At 41.6% G+C, this 16,458-nt stretch overlaps 2 protein-coding genes across 9 annotated transcripts in view; one reads left to right on the forward strand and one right to left on the reverse strand.

Moving 5' to 3' along the window:
- Positions 1–7,018, reverse strand: part of LOC138752893 (BRD4-interacting chromatin-remodeling complex-associated protein-like) — a 111,957-nt gene extending 104,939 nt beyond the window's left edge. The window contains exon 1 of the mRNA XM_069915505.1: positions 6,702–7,018. The gene's annotated coding sequence lies outside the window, so the exon portion shown is untranslated. The remainder of the gene's footprint in view (positions 1–6,701) is intronic.
- The window catches only part of LOC138753857 (activin receptor type-1-like), a 70,921-nt gene that overhangs the window by 48,115 nt on the left and 6,348 nt on the right, over positions 1–16,458 (forward strand). For all 8 annotated transcript variants that reach the window (XR_011351462.1, XM_069917354.1, XM_069917358.1 and 5 more), the window contains 4 exons: positions 6,707–6,806; positions 9,095–9,241; positions 10,581–10,856; positions 12,915–13,112. Coding sequence is in view for 7 of the 8 variants with exons in the window: in XM_069917354.1 (XP_069773455.1) it covers positions 6,707–6,806; positions 9,095–9,241; positions 10,581–10,856; positions 12,915–13,112 (721 nt within the window). In the remaining variant the exon portion in view is untranslated. The remainder of the gene's footprint in view (positions 1–6,706; positions 6,807–9,094; positions 9,242–10,580; positions 10,857–12,914; positions 13,113–16,458) is intronic.

Below are 16,458 nucleotides of genomic sequence, written 5' to 3' on the forward strand. Positions count from 1 at the left end.
AAAAACACTGACGGGAGGGGGGACCAGCTGAGGACTCGATCTCCACAGCTGAGAATGACAGCCACAGCACAGCAGCAAGAAGAGAACATAGAAAACAACGAGAACAAGAAAGAAGAGAGTAAAAAGAAATCAAGGAAACAACAGATGACCAACCCAGAGGAAGAAGAAGAAGAAGAACACAGAGAAATGGAAGAAGAAGGGAAAGGCAAGACAATGGATATATTTTTTTTAAAGAATATATGGAATCAGTAAAAGAATGGCAATCACAAGAAATTAGTGAAATAAAAAGAAGAATTAAAAGTACAGAAGAAAAAATGAATAGATTAGAGATGGTCATGTCAGATATAGGAAAAAGAGTGGACAAGGTGGAAGAACGAGAAACGGCTGTAGAAATGGAAGTAGAGGACTTAAAAGAGAAAATAGAAGAATCTAATAAAAAAGTTAATAATATAAAGATAGTGGGCCTTAAGAAAGATGAAGAAGGCAAGAATATGAGAGAATTTATAAAAGATTGGATCCCCAGGGTCCGAGGAAGACCAGAATTACAGGAAGAAATGGAAATAGAAAGGGCACATAGAACATTAGCCCCTAAACCACAGCCATAACAAAAACCAAGATCCATTTTAGTAAAATTCCTAAGATATACAACAAGAGAAAATATATTGGAGAAAGCAATGAAGAAAATAAGAGAAGACAAAAAGCCACTGGAATACAAAGGTCAAAAAATTTTTTTCTATCCAGACATAAGTTTTGAACTCCTGAAGAAGAGAAAGGAGTTTAATACAGCAAAAGTGATCCTATGGAAAAAAGGATATAAATTTATGCTGAAGTACCCAGTGGTACTTAAAATAGTTATTCCAGGGCAGCAAAACAGTCTATTCTCGGATCTGGAGGAAGCACGAAAATTTGCAGAACAACTACAAAACAGACAGAGAGATGAAGACATGTAACGAGAGCAAAAAATGACCATGAACTATATGTATGTGTGTATAGGTGTATATATATATATATATATATATATATAAATATATATATATGTGTGTGTGTGTATGTATATATGTGTGTACATGAGTGTATCTGTATTTAAAGGAAAATATATAGAGTATAGTTAAGAATTAATAAGGGAAAGAAAGGGAAGAGAAGAAGTAAGGAGGGAATTAAGAGAGTGACCTTTGTTATATATGAAAATTAGAATCTTTTCTGGGGGGGGCTGGGTGGGGAGGAGTTACGGTCACTGTGAAATCAGCTGACGCTTGCGAGTGAATTCGCAAATCCAAATGGAGAGGGGAGATGTGGTTGCCCGACAAAGGGATAAAGGGCAACTCAGGAAGGGGAGGGGATAGTGAGGTTAAAGAAATTTTAGATAGGAGAATAAGGGAAATGTTTGATGTTTTAGAAATGTCTTATAAAGTGTTCAAAACAAGAAAGCAGAAATGGATAAGAAGGAAAGGTGATGATGAGGAAACGGAAATGAAAGATAAACAAAGCATGAAATGGCTACGTTGAACTATATGACTTTAAATATTAACGGAATACATAACCAAATCAAAAGGAAGAAACTGCTAAATTTACTGAAAAAAGAAAAAATTGATATAGCATTTGTGCAAGAAACACATTTAACTGAATTGGAGCACAAGAAATTAAAGAGAGATTGGGTAGGACATGTAACAGCAGCGTCATATAATTCAAAAGCAAGAGGAGTAGCTATATTAATCAGTAAAAATGTGCCAATTAAAATAGAAGAGGAAATAATAGATCCAGCAGGGAGATATGTAATGATAAAATGTCAGATATATTCGGAGTTTTGGAATCTACTCAATTTATATTCACCTAATGAAGAAGATCAAAAGTTTATGCAAGATATTTTTTTGAAGATAGCAGATACGCAAGGGAACATACTAATAGGAGGGGATTTCAACCTTAATTTGGATTCAAATATGGATAAAACTGGGAAAAAAATTAACAGAAAGAACAAAGTAACCAAATTTATAATTAAATCGATGCAAGAAATGCAAATTTTGGATATATGGAGGAAACAACACCCAAAGGAAAAGGAATATTCATATTACTCGGGTAGACATAAAACATAATCAAGAATAGACCCATTTTTGTTATCAGCTCGTATGCAAGATAGAGTAAGAAAAACAGAACATAAACCTAGAATATTATCGGACCATTCACCCTTGATATTGACAATAGAGTTAGAGGACATCCCTCCAAGAATGTATAGATGGAGATTAAACTCCATGCTACTTAAAAGGCAGGATTTTAGAGAATTCATTGAAAGACAAATTAAAATGTACTTTGAAATAAATACGGAATCAGTGAAAGATAAGTTTATACTATGGGATGCAATGAAAGCATTCATTAGAGGGCAAATAATAAGTTATGTAACCAAGATGAAGAAGGACTATAATCAGGAAACAGAGCAGTTGGAAAGGGAAATAGTAAATATAGAAAAAGGAAGACACAACTTAAAGAAGAGAATTGGCAGATAAAAAAATAAAATATGAAACACTACAAACATATAAGGTGGAGAAGATCATAATGAAGACAAAACAGAAATATTATGAACTAGGGGAAAAAACGCACAAAATTCTAGCATGGCAGCTTAAGACAGAACAAACTAAGAGAATGGTATTGGCATCAAGGAAAAAAGACAAACAAATCACATATAATCCAACGGAGATTAATGAAAACTTCAGAGAATTCTACGAACAATTATACCAAACTCAAAACGAAGGGAAAGAAGACAAAATAGATGAATTTTTAACTAAAATTGAACTACCAAAATTACAAATAGAGGAACAAAATAAATTAACAGAACTATTTGAAATAGTAGAAATACAAGAGATAATAAAAAAACTACCGAATAATAAAACACCAGGAGAGGATGGATTCCCAAGAGAATTCTATAAAACATTTAAAGATTTATTAATTCCTCCCCTCCTGGAAGTAATCAATCAGATTGATAAAACACAAATCTTACCAGATTCATGCAAAACAGCAATAATTACAGTAATACCAAAGACAGGGAAAGATCCACTCGCACCAGCGTCATATAGATCAATATCTTTACTTAACACAGATTATAAGATAATAGCTAAACTATTAGCAAACAGATTAGCCGGCTATGTACCAAAAATAGTTAATCTAGACCAAACTGGATTTATTAAAAAAAGACGAACAACAGACAATATTTGTAAATTTATTAACTTAATTCATGCAGTAGAAGGAAATAAAGCTCCAACAGTAGCGGTGGCTTTAGACGCAGAGAAGGCCTTTGACAGAGTAGAATGGAATTATTTATTCAAAGTACTACAAAAATTCAGTTTACCAGAGAAATATATTAATTGGATTAAAGCATTATATAAGGAGCCATTGGCGAAAGTGACAGTAAATGGATATATATCAAAACAATTTAAATTAAGCAGATCAACAAGGCAGGGATGCCCACTATCGCCCTTATTGTTCGCGTTAGCCATAGAACCACTAGCAGAACTGATAAGAACAGAAAATAAAATAAAAGGGATAAAAATAAAAGACAAGGAATATAAAATCAGTTTATTTGCAGATGACGTTATAGTATACTTAACAGAACCAGAAATATCAATAAAAGAATTACATAAGAAATTGAAGGAATATGGAGAAGTGTCGGGATACAAAATTAACGCAAATAAAAGTGAAGCAATGCCAATGAATAATGCGGATTTCTCAAAATTTAAGAAAGGATCACCATTCAGATGGCAAATGCAAGCAATACAATACCTAGGTATACAAATAAATAAAAACCTCGGCCATCGAAATAAACTCAATTATTATCCACTAATGAAAATATTACAGGACGACTTAGAGCATTGGAAAGACTTACCACTAACACTAATAGGAAGGATAAACTGTATTAAAATGAACATTTTCCCAAGGATACAATAACTATTTCAGGCATTGCCAATATACTTGACGGAGAAATTCGTCAAGGAGTTAAAGAAAATAATAAGGAAATTTTTATGGAAAGGGGGGAAACCGAGGATAGCACTAGATAAATTAACAGAATGGTATAAAAATGGAGGCTTACAACTGCCATACTTTAAAAATTATTATAGAGCCGCACAATTAAGATACCTATCAGATTTTTATCTAACAAGGGAAAAGCCAGATTGGACTAGATTAGAACTAGATAAAATAGGGGAGAAGATACCCGAACATATATTATATAAATGGGATGAAAAATTGGTGCAACGTAGGAATTCTCCAGTATTACATCATCTGCTCAATATTTGGAAGAAGATTCATGTAGAAAGGAATAAAACAAATTACCAACTACCAAAACTAATACTGACGCAAAATCAGCTAATCCCTTTTACAATAGATAACCTTTCCTTTAGAGAATGGGAGAAAAAAGGGATCAAAAGAATAGAAAATTGCTTTTCAGGAAATAGATTATTATCCTTTGAACAAATGAAGGATAAATATAATATAACTCACGATACAGTGTTGGCATACTACCAACTGAAATCCTACTTGAAGGACAAATTGGGAAGCAGTCTGAGTTTACCAGAGGGAAGTAATTTTGAATATGTGATTACAGACACAATGATAATCAAAAAATTTATAACAAACATGTATATTAAACTATAAGAAAAGGAGAACGAGGAAACAAATAGTAAAACTAAACAAAAATGGGAACAAGATCTAAACATAAAGATAAAGAATGAAACATGGAAGAAGTTATGCTCAGGAACTATGAGAAATACAATAAATATGAGGTTACGTATGATACAATATAACTGGATACACAGGCTATACATTACACCTCAAAAGTTAAATAAATGGGACCCAACAGTATCTGACAGATGTTTTCGCTGTAAAAAGGAAATGGGAACAACAATTCACGCAATCTGGATATGTGAGAAAGTGAAAAAATTTTGGGAAGATCTAAACCAGATATTAAATAAAATCACAAAAAGCAATATACCAAAAAACCCAGAGATCTTCCTCCTAAGTAACATAAAAAACAAAGAATTTGGACTTGATTTGGATGGTGCACAAAAAAGATTTGTTAGGATAGCCCTAGCTGAGGCAAAAAAATGTATTGTGTCAGCCTGGAAATTAGAAGATAACTTGAGAATACAACAATGGTATATAGAAATGAATAAATGTATTCCATTAGAAAAAATAGCATAATTTAAGAAATAATATTACAATATTTGAACAAATATGGGAGCCATACATGAAACACAATAGAGAAAACCTACCGGGGACATCTACCACCTAAAATGACAGAAGGAGAAGGGAATGAAAAGAATTGACTCAGTGGAAATTCTTGTTTGTTTTTATTGAGTGACAACATTGTTTGACGGGTTTAATGTATCTTAGATTCTGAACTTTAAATGAATGGGAGGGGAGGTAGGGGGGGTGGGATGGGAAGAGGGAGGGGGAGGAGAAAACAACACTATATATTTGAAAAGGAAAATGTATGTATCTTGATCAATGTGGTTTATAGTGTGAAAAATAAAAAATTTTAAAAAAAGAATAGGAAGAGAAACTGCTAGCATCTGATGTCACATTCTCATGACTCATTTACAAAGCAATATGATTCCCCATACCCTGCAGCAGACTCACCACTCATTTAGTCCAACAGCCTCTGTCACTACCTGGGCTGTGATGACCTGCAGATTGTAATTTGCTGATCACATTAACTTTTTTATTATTTCCGCTCCTCCTGTGAGAGCAGTGAACACAGTGCTACTACAGCGCCAATGACCCAGGTTCAAATCAAGCGTTGTCTGTGAGGAGTTTGCACATTCTCTGTCCCATGTCCACAAGTTTTTGCTAGGTGCTCCGGTTTTCTCCCATGTTCTAAACACACTTGGGGTTATTAGGTTAATTGGTCACACAGGTGTATTTGGGCGGGGTGGTCTTGTGGGCTGGAAGAGCCTCTTTCTGTGCTGTATCCCTACATTTGAAAAATAAATCCTCCTTATCTAAGTTGTGCATGGCGGTTTCACTGGGACGTTACATCCTGATCAGCGAGTAACCATGGTTACTCGACTGTGGTGTACACATCACAGTGTGGCATAGTTAGCATAATGCTTGACGAGAAGCTATTTCAATGCCAGTGACTTGGGTTTAAATCTGACGCTGTATGTAAGGAGTTTGTACATTCTCCCTGTGAACTGTATGGGTTTCCCTGGGTGATCCTCCCACCCTTCAAAAATATCCAAGGTTAATTCGGTCTAATTGGGTGGCTTGTGTTTTAATGGTCAGAATCATCTTCTATCACGTTGTAAATAGATAAAATGATAGATGGACCCTCTCTATAGCATCCACATCTTTTCTATAATGATTGGACCAGAACTGAACACAATATTCCAAGTGGGGTTTAACCAAAGTCACTCAATCCCACGGTTAACGAAGGCCAATACACTGAATGCCTTCTCAACAACATGAGAGAGAGCAGATGAGTGAAAGATTGGATATGATCCTCACGAGTTCTTCCAGCTATATTCAGAATGTAGCTGCTGGTGAAGAACCCTCGGCAAACTTTTTCTGACTCCTAACGAGGAGTGAGAAGGTACATTAGGCTCTTTCTGTGTGGCTACACGATTGTATCACACTTGGGCATGTTTCTTGCTTGTGAATTCCTGCTCAGAAATGAGCAACTCCTTTTTTTAGCTAACAAGTGACTGTTTGTTTCTTACCTTAGGAGCTGTTGGATCATTCCTACACCTCTGGGAGTGGCTCTGGTCTTCCTTTTCTTGTTCAGAGAACAGTGGCCAGGCAGATCACACTCGTAGAATGCGTAGGTCAGTGAAAGCCTCTTCATGTGTCCTCTTGTCACCTCGTTCCTGCACAATGCTGATAAATGAGGCCCATGTTCTCCTTGCCAGGAAGAGAAAAGGGTTGAATGAAATGTTGCAACACATCGACACAAGGGAGTTGGGCAACAAACCATCGTGGAAGTTGCAGATGCTGGAACCTTGAGCAGACACAGAACTGCTAGTGGGGTTCAGTGGGTCAGTCTGGGTCTGTGGGGTAGAACCAGAGAACATTAGAGCACAGAAACAGGGCTCTTTGGCCCTTCTAGTCTGTGCTGAACCACTTTTTTGCCTAGTCTCACTGACCTGCACCCAGTCCATATCCCTCCATTTCTCTCCATCCATGGACCTGTCCAAATCCTTCTTAAATGTTAAAATTGAGCCCACATTCACTACTTCAGCTGGAAGCTTGTTCCATACTCCCACCACTCTATGTGAAGAAGTTCCCCTCATATTCCCCCCTAAACTTTCCTCTTTCACTTTTAACCCATGTCCTTTGGTTTGTATCTCACCTACCCTCAGTGATAAAAGCCTACCTACATTTACTCTGTCTATCCCCCTCATAATTTTAAATACCTCTATCAAATGTCCCCTCATTCTTCTACACTTCAGGGAGTAAAGTCCTAACCTGTTTAACCTTTCCCAGTTCTTGAAGTCCGGGTAACATCCTAGTAAATCTTCTCTGCACTCTTTCTATCTTATTGATAACCTTCCTGTAGTAGGTGACCAAAACTGCAGACCATTCTCCAGATTTGGCCTAACAAATGTCCTATACAACTTTACCATAACTTCTGAACTCCTATACTCAATACTTTGATTTATGAAGGCCAATTTGCCAAAAACTCTCTTTATAACCCTGTCCACCTGTGAAGCCATTTTCAAGGAATTATGTAGAAATGATTCATCAACATTTAGACTTAGAGACCCTTTATCTACTGGAGGGACTTGGCAGGTCAGTCAGCATCTGTGAGGAGAGAAATGATCAGTCAGTGGTTTGGGTCGGGATACTTTATTAAGACAAATATAGAATGGGCAAAATTACATGTAAAAGGTGGGGGAGGGATACCAGAAGTGATACGATAAAAGGCTTGTGAGATGGAAAGATAAGTATAGGGGGAGACTATGAGGAGGTGGGGGGGGGGGGTGGGCGGTGGGTGAGGGGTGGAAGAGGGGAAAAATACTGCAGTTAGTAAAGAGGAGATGTGAACAGTGGAACCCAGATGGGGGTGGGGAGCGAATGATGAGGCATTTATCCTGTGGATGGCCAGAGGCTTTTGCCTTACAGTGCACCTTAGAACATTACAGCACACTACAGGCCTTTCAGCCTCTCATGTTGTGCTGACCTGTTCAAACCTACTCAATAATCTAAACCACGGACACCCATAAGCCTCTATATTTCTTACATCCATGTGCCTACCTAAGAGTCTTTTAAATGTCCTCATTGAACCAGCCTCTACCGCCACCTGGGCAATGCATTCCAGGTACTCACCACTCACTGTGTATATAAACTTACCCCTGATGTCTCCACTAAACCTTTCTCCCCTCACCTTTTACCATGGCTAACATGAAGGGGGCATGGAAGTAAGTACATGGGAGTAAGAGGGAAATTTTTTACACAGTGAGTTGTGGGGCATGGAATGCACTGATGGCAATAGTGGGGGAGGCAGGCACAATAGGATTTTTAAGAGACTATTAAATAATATAGGTACATGGAATTGAGAAAAATGGAGTGTTATGCAGAAGGGAAATTCTAGTTGGTAGAGTAAGTTCTTCTGTTAGCACACCACTGTGGGCCAAAGGGTTTGTACTGTGCTGCAGCATTCTATGTTCTATGCGCACGAGGCCATGGTTAGACATGTTGGTGTGAGAATGGGGGACAGCATGGTTGGAGTAGCGGTTAGTGCAATGCCTTTACAGTGCTAGCGTTCAGGACTGGGGTTCAAATCCCATGCTGTTTGTAAGGAGTTTGTACGTTCTCCCTGTGTCTGCGTGGGTTTTCCCTGGGGGCTCTGGTTTCCTCCCATCATTCAAAATGTACCGGGGGTGTAGTTTAATGGGTGGCATAGACTCGTTTGTCAAAATGGCCTTTACTGTGCTCTATTTGTTTAAATTTAAAAAAAATTTGTAATGATTGGCCATTCGGAGGTCCCAGTTACTGCAGCGGTCACAGCGAAGTGTACAGTTTGCTTCCACACCATAAAGTGGATCTCCACCCTGCTCCAGCACTGCTGAAAGATTCCAATTCCCTCTTCTAAACCGAATTTACCTTTGCCTAGGTAAAGGGCGCTACGGTGAAGTATGGAGGGGCATGTGGCAGGGAGAAAATGTGGCCGTCAAGATCTTCTCCTCGAGAGATGAACAATCTTGGTTTAGAGAGACTGAGATCTACAACACAGTCTTACTGAGGCATGATAATATTCTGGGTGAGTCCTGCAGAATTTCCAGGGGATGGTTGCAGCAACCACATCGCTTGTTCCTTCAAACTCACAGTGCACCATAGGACATTACAGCACACTACAGGCCTTTCGGCCTCTCATGTTGTGCTGACCTGTTCAAACCTATTCAATAATCTAAACCATGAACACCCATAAGCCTCTATATTTCTTACATCCATGTGCCTATCTCAGAGTCTTTTAAATGTCCTCATTGAACCAGCCTCTACCACCACCTGGGCAATGCATTCCAGGTACTCACCACTCACTGTGTATATAGACTTACCCCTGATGTCTCCACTAAACCTTCCTCCCCTCACCTTAACCAGATGCATTCTGGTATTTGCTGCTGTGGCTCTGAGAAAATGGTGCTAGGTGTCCACCCTATCTATGCCTCCCATAATCTTGAATACATCTATTAAGTCACCCCTCATCCTACTTCGCTCCAACAAAGAGAAAAGCCCTAGCTTTGTGAAAGTGGCCTCATAAGACACATTCTCCAAGCCAGGAAATGTCCTGGTCAATCTCCTCTGCATCCTCTCCAAACTTCCCCATGATTCCTGTAATGAGCTAATCAGAACTGAACACAATATTCCAAGTGGTCTAACCGGACTTTTATAGAGCTGTAACATTATCTCTCAGCTCTTCAGCTCAATCTCCCAACTAAAGAAGGCCAGCATACCATAAGGCTTCTTCACTACCCTACCAACCTGTGCGGCAAGCTTGAGAGATCAAAAACTGTCCAGAGTTCTTACACTTCCTGAAAATACCCCACAAGAATTACTTCAGTCAGCTCTTGTCCTGTGCAGCTCTCTTCTTCTTCCCTTGACTTTTATCTTATGCCTCTTTCCCAGTCTCTTTCTCCACATCTCTCCGATGATCGATAGGTTCTTGTACTCTGTGGGCAGCGCGGTTAGTGGGATGCTAGCATAGCACCAGTGACCTGGGTATAAATCCCCCGCAGTCTATGAAGGGTTTGTACATTTTCTCCTGTCGTGACCTGCATGAATTTTATCTGGATGCTCCGGTTTCCTCCCTCCCGTCGAAACATACAGGATTTGTAGGTCAATTGGTGTATTTAGTCTCATGGGCCGGAGGTGCCTGTAACCGTACTGTTAATTTTTTTTAAAAATTAAATCCTCCTGCACTCCAGGAGTAGAGCCCCAGCCTTTGAGATCTCTCCTCGTAGCTCAGGCTCCTGAATCTTGGCAGCATCCTGGTCAATCTCCTCTGCACCTTCTCCAGTTTACACGCTCAGATGATCCATGACAAGAAGGTCAGGAATGCCAAATCCATTCTGACAACTGGTGTTTGCCTCCTCCCTCCCCAGGGTTCATTGCCTCCGACATGACGTCGAGAGGTTCGAGCACCCAGCTGTGGCTGATCACCCACTACCACGAGGATGGTTCACTGTACGACTACCTGCAGGGCCGCACAGTCAGCGGGCAGGGATGTCTGAAGCTCGCCCTCTCCGCCATCAGCGGCCTGGTCCACCTTCACACTGAGATGGTGGGGACACCTGGCAAAGCAGCCATTGCCCATCGGGACCTGAAGAGCAGGAACATTCTGGTCAAGAGGAATGAGGAGTGCTGCATCGCTGACCTTGGTAACAATCACTCTGCTGGATCCGCGCTCCATCGGCTCAGGAAGCAGGCCATGTTTCTCCACCCTTCGACGTTCTCCGCTTGGCGCTGCGCATCCCAACCGCTATTCCTTTATCTCTGGGACAATGGCGTCCTTTCCCAGTGACCAACATATTCTCATCCCCGAGGATGTGGCTCTCCTCCTATCTAAGAGTCTTTTAAATGTCCTTATTGAACCAGCCTCCACCACCACCTGGGCAATGCATTCCAGGTACTCACCACTCACTGTGTATATAAACTTACTCCTGATGTCTCCACTAAACCTTCCTCCCCTCACCTTAACTAGATGCATTCTGGTATTTACTGCTGTCGCTCTGAGGAAAAGGAGCTGGGTGTCCACCCTATCTATGCCTCTCATAACCTTGAATACCTCTATTAAATCACCCCTCATCCTACTTCGCTCCAACAGAGAAAAGCCCTAGCTCTGTAAAAGTGGACTCATAAGACCTGTTCTCGAGGAGGGGTCTGCTTCAGGCTGATGCCCTACGGGATGGCTTTTGGTGCCCCACTGTTCCCACAATCCCCAACAAAGCAAGGAAAATATCCCCCTAGTTTATGGGCATCGCTGATTTTAACCTCCCTGCCTCTCCTGACTCACACTCTCAGAGCCGTCCTGCTCCCTGTCTCGTGGAATTGTTAACGATCATCACCACAGGACATTCACTCCATCTCACCTGTGTTCCCTTTCTTTTCTCTCTCACTTTTGGGCAAGATGGATGCAGTGGTGCCAACAACAGCTTGTCTCCTAAGGTATTGAGAACCTTGCACTTAATTTACACATCCACGCACAGACAGTCAGACACTCATTCACCTGTGGGAACAGGCCTTTCGGCCCAGTATGCCCATGCCAACCAAAGTGTCCCATACACTAGACCCATCTTCCTGCTTTTGGCCCATATTCCTCTAAACCCACCTTATCCCTGGATCTGTCCAAATGTCCCACCCACTCTAGTTCTAGCACACACCAGCAAACACACAGGCACACTCTCTCACACTCATGCACGCACTCCATTGGCACCCACAATCGTACTTGCACACTCATCTTCCAACAGAAATGACTGGATGATGGTCAGGTATAGGATTGCTGGGTGAAATTTTCTCCCCTCTTCAGGGAGCCTGACCTACTACAGCAGGCCCACTGCCCAAATTCTGCTCTCCACTGCGAGGTTCAGCCCTGTGCCTATATTGTTGCATAGTCAACTGATGTGTCATATGGTGTGTTGGTTGTCATTAACTGTGACACCAAGTTCAAGAGCCATGAGATAATGTTTCAGCTATGTTAGATCTAATTTAGAATACTGTGCTCAGTTCTGGTCACCCACTACCACGAGGATGGTTCACTGTACGACTACCTGCAGGGCCGCACAGTCAGCGGGCAGGGATGTCTGAAGCTCGCCCTCTCCGCCATCAGCAGCCTGGTCCACCTTCACACTGAGATGGTGGGGACACCTGGCAAAGCAGCCATATTACGGGAAAGATGCAGAGGAGACTTACAAGGATGGTGCCCAGATAGGAGAGCATGCCTTATGAGGATAGGTTGAGTGAACTTGGTCTTTTCTCCTTGGAGTGACAGGGGATGAGGAGTGACTTGATCGAGGTGTACAAGATGATGATTGCGTGGATGGCCAGAGGCTTTTCCCTGTGGCTGAAATGGCTAACGCGAGGGGATGTAGTTTTAAGGTGCTTCGGGTTAAGTACAGGAGGGGGTGAGTGGGAAGTTAAGAGTAAGTTCTTCACACAGAGAATGATGGGTGCATAGAATGCACTTCCGGAAACAGTGGTAAAGGCAAGTAAAATAGGATCTTTTAAGGCACCATGAGATAGATACCTGGAACTGAAGAAAAATGCAGAATTATACAGTGGGGAAATTCTAGACAGTTGTTTGAGTATGTTATTATGTGGCAGAACATTGTGGCCCAAAGGCTTGTACTCTGCTGTAGATTTCTATGCTCTACATCTGTGCCTCAGTCCAATGGATTGTTGTCTTAATCATTGTAATGTTCTGCTTCACTGCATTGCAGGATTGGCTGTCATCCACTCCCAGAACAATGACCTCCTCGACATCGGAAACAACCCCAAAGTAGGCACCAAGCGCTACATGGCTCCAGAGGTCCTGGATGAGACTATCCGCACTGACCAGTTTGAATCATACAAGTGGACGGACATCTGGGCATTCGGACTGGTACTGTGGGAGATTGCCAGGAGGACAGTGACCGGTGGTGAGTGCTGCCAAGTGTGCATGGGGTGGAACTCAGTGCTGTGGATAGCTGGAAGTCAATCTGGCCCATTCTGGCACTGCTGAGCTCATGGCTGATCTGCTGACGTGGGTAGCATGGTGACGCAGTGGTTTCTCTGGACCGTGGTGCACACACATGCACATGCAATTCTTTTTTTTTTTTCTTTCTTTGGCTTGGCTTCGCGGACGAAGATTTATGGAGGGGGTAAAAAGTCCACGTCAGCTGCAGGCTCGTTTGTGGCTGACCAGTCCGATGCGGGACAGGCAGACATGCAATTCACAGTACATAATGATTACACATAATCATAGAACATCCAAATATACAGAACAGTCAACCCCTTCTCTCTCCTATCTGAGCTGCTCCCTCCCCTATCACATCTCAGCATTTTTCTCTTCTGCCCTTCCACCTCTATCCACCTATGACCTTTTACCTGTTTAGCTGTGCTCCTCTCCTGCTCCATCCTCCTTCCTTGCCTCCCCCCACCTTTTTATTCAGGCACCTGCCTTCTTTCTGCTGAGACCTTGACCGAAATGTTGGTGACCCTTTGCTCCCTATGAACTCTGCATGACTCTGGCTCAGCATGGAGGAGATGAATCTGTTTCTGTGCTGTGCAAGTCTCTGACTCCATTACTCCAGGAGACAGAAGAACGTTGCTTTGAGATAAATTGCTGATGCAGGCTTCTAGAGCCACATGACCTGTTTCTCAGTTGTAACATTCTCTGTCTCTCTGGGGAATGCCACAAATAACTAAAGTGGAGAACTTCGCCAACCACAATTCACATATGAAGCAGACTCTCTCCAATTGCCAAAATCATGACTCCAGGAAACTGATAATCTAGTTTCACACAGTTGTGACTGATAGGGTCCTGTCATCGACTCTCTCCATTCATTCAAAGTTACTTAATCTTGTGCTTTATTTGAGAGCTGAGTTATTCATTGAAAACAGTATAATCTCATGTCAGCACTTTGGTTGGGACAGAAGTGGAGGAATGAGCCTCATGGATCTAATCCTTTAGATTAGAAACAAGGCAGAAGTGACTGTCCATGTGCCCTAATCTTATCAGGGTTTTCTTATTGAGGGAGCTTGGAAAAGTAAGAGTAAGAAGAAGGAGTTTATTAGGATCACAGTTTCTGGAAATAGTCGTGCCATTTCATTGTTTTGTGCATCCAAGATCAAGTTGTTCTGTGGTACTTGGAAAGATATAATACATTTTTTCTCATCATCTCATCATTCTCAGTCTTGCTTTATAAAATTCAGGAGGGCGCATTTTTCCCCGATAGACTGTGAGCTTTATGTTGCTTTGGAAGAGACTAGAGGTTTTGTTCAATTCTACTCACCTTATTACAAGTAGGATGTTGAAGTTTTGGAGAGGGTGTACAGGAGATTGACCAGGATGTTGCCTGGATTGGAGAACGTGTTGAGATAGGGCAAGTGGTGACATAATAGAGGTTTACAAGATTATGAGAGGCATGGATAGGGTGGACACCCAGCTCCTTTTTCCTGGGATAACAGTAGCAAATACCAGAGGACATCTGTATAAGATGAAGAGAAAAGAAAGTTTAGGAGAGATGTCAGAGAGTAGTGGGTGCCTGGAAAACATTGCCAGGGGTGGTGGTGGAGGCTGGTTCACTATAGAACATTTACAAAAACTCTTAGACTGGCACAAGGATACAAGAAATTTTTTTTTAAATGGGTGTGAGGTAGGGAAGGTTTAGGTAATTGAGTAGGTTTGTACAGGTCAGCACAACATCATGGGCTGAAGTGCCTGAACTATGCTGTCATGTACTCTGTTTCATCTATGTGATATTTATGTGCTCTGGAGTGTGCGAATGTGAGAGAGGGCAAGATAGTGCAAGAGAGAATGGGGGGAGGGAGAGAGAGAGAGAGAGAGTGCACACACTATGCCCTGGAGAAACATTTTATTGTCAGATTGTACATGTACAGTCAGATAATGAATTTGAATTTGAACCGGCTGCTCTTGTTCATTGGCCCTGGTATTCTCCATGTGTGGCTTAGTGCCAAATTCTGTCTGGTAATGATTCTTGTGCAGTTCATTTCAAACAATATGTGGTTTAACCTTTGAGGGAAGTGACTTGGGGAGTGATATTGGGCAATGGTTAAAGGGAGCAAAGATCAGAGGAAAACGGAAGGATTTTCAAATGTGTCATCAGTTTAACGGGACTGAAGATCCTGAAATCCAAAAGCCCCTGGGATTTTGACCCAGATTTCACAACAATTGACAAAAAGCACCTGCTCTTTGGGAGGTTTGAAGAGAGTTCTGGATCACAGCAGGCCGATTGTACTCCAGCAGACTGCACAGTCAGACTCCATGGCAGAAGTTGGTGATTTGCAAATATTTGGTTTTTCCACTCAGCAATGTTCCAAATTCTCTCCTGCACAATCAAGTCCTGTTTTCAGTGGTCTGGAAAGAACAGATTGAAAAGCTTTTCCCATACTATTGACTGACAATATTCTGCAGTGGTGGAGAAACTCAACAGGTCATGCAGCATCCACAGGGAGCAAAGGGATATAACCAACGATTCGGTCTGGAGCCCATCATCAAGGTATGAACAAAAAGCAGGCAGGCATCTGAATAAAAAAGTGGGAGGAGGAGAGGTGAGAGGTAGGGGCAGGGGAAGGAATACCAGCTAATAGGTAAGAGGTGGATATAGGTGAGAAGCCTGAAGATAAAAAAAAATACTGAGGTGATAGCAGGAGAGGGTAGCTCTTTGAATGGAGAGAGAGTGGGATGGAGAGCTGGAGGAAAGGAGAGAGAGAGAGAGTGAGAGGTTTACTTTGCACTGAATCTTACTGCCTGGGATTTGCCTACTGCATAACCTTCCATTTTTCTTTTTCTATGTTCCGTTAACCTATATAATAGCCCCTTGATAGATCCTATTGAACCTGCCTCCACCACCCATTGCCAACAGTGCAATCCATGCACCCACCACTCTGTGTGAAAAACCTACCTCTTACATCCCCCCTGTACTTACTCCCAAGTACCTTAAATTTATGCCTCCTCATATTAGCCATTTCAGCACCGGGGTGGGGGGGGGGGGGGCGGGGGGGGAAACAACCTGTCATCCACATAATTAATGCCTCTTATAATCTTGTACAGCTCTATCAAGTAACCCCTCACCCTCTGTTGGCCCAACAACAAAAGATCAAATTCCAATCCAGGCTCTCTACAGCATCTACACCTTTCCTGCAATGAGTTAACCAGAATTGAACACAATATTCCAAGTGAGGACCTGTAACATTGCCTCATGGCTCGTGAACTTGATCCCACGGTTAATGAAGGCCAACACACCATCTGTCTTCTTAATC

The sequence above is a fragment of the Narcine bancroftii genome, chromosome 2 (assembly GCF_036971445.1).
Source record: "Narcine bancroftii isolate sNarBan1 chromosome 2, sNarBan1.hap1, whole genome shotgun sequence".
In the NCBI taxonomy this organism is placed as follows: Eukaryota; Metazoa; Chordata; class Chondrichthyes; order Torpediniformes; family Narcinidae; genus Narcine; species Narcine bancroftii.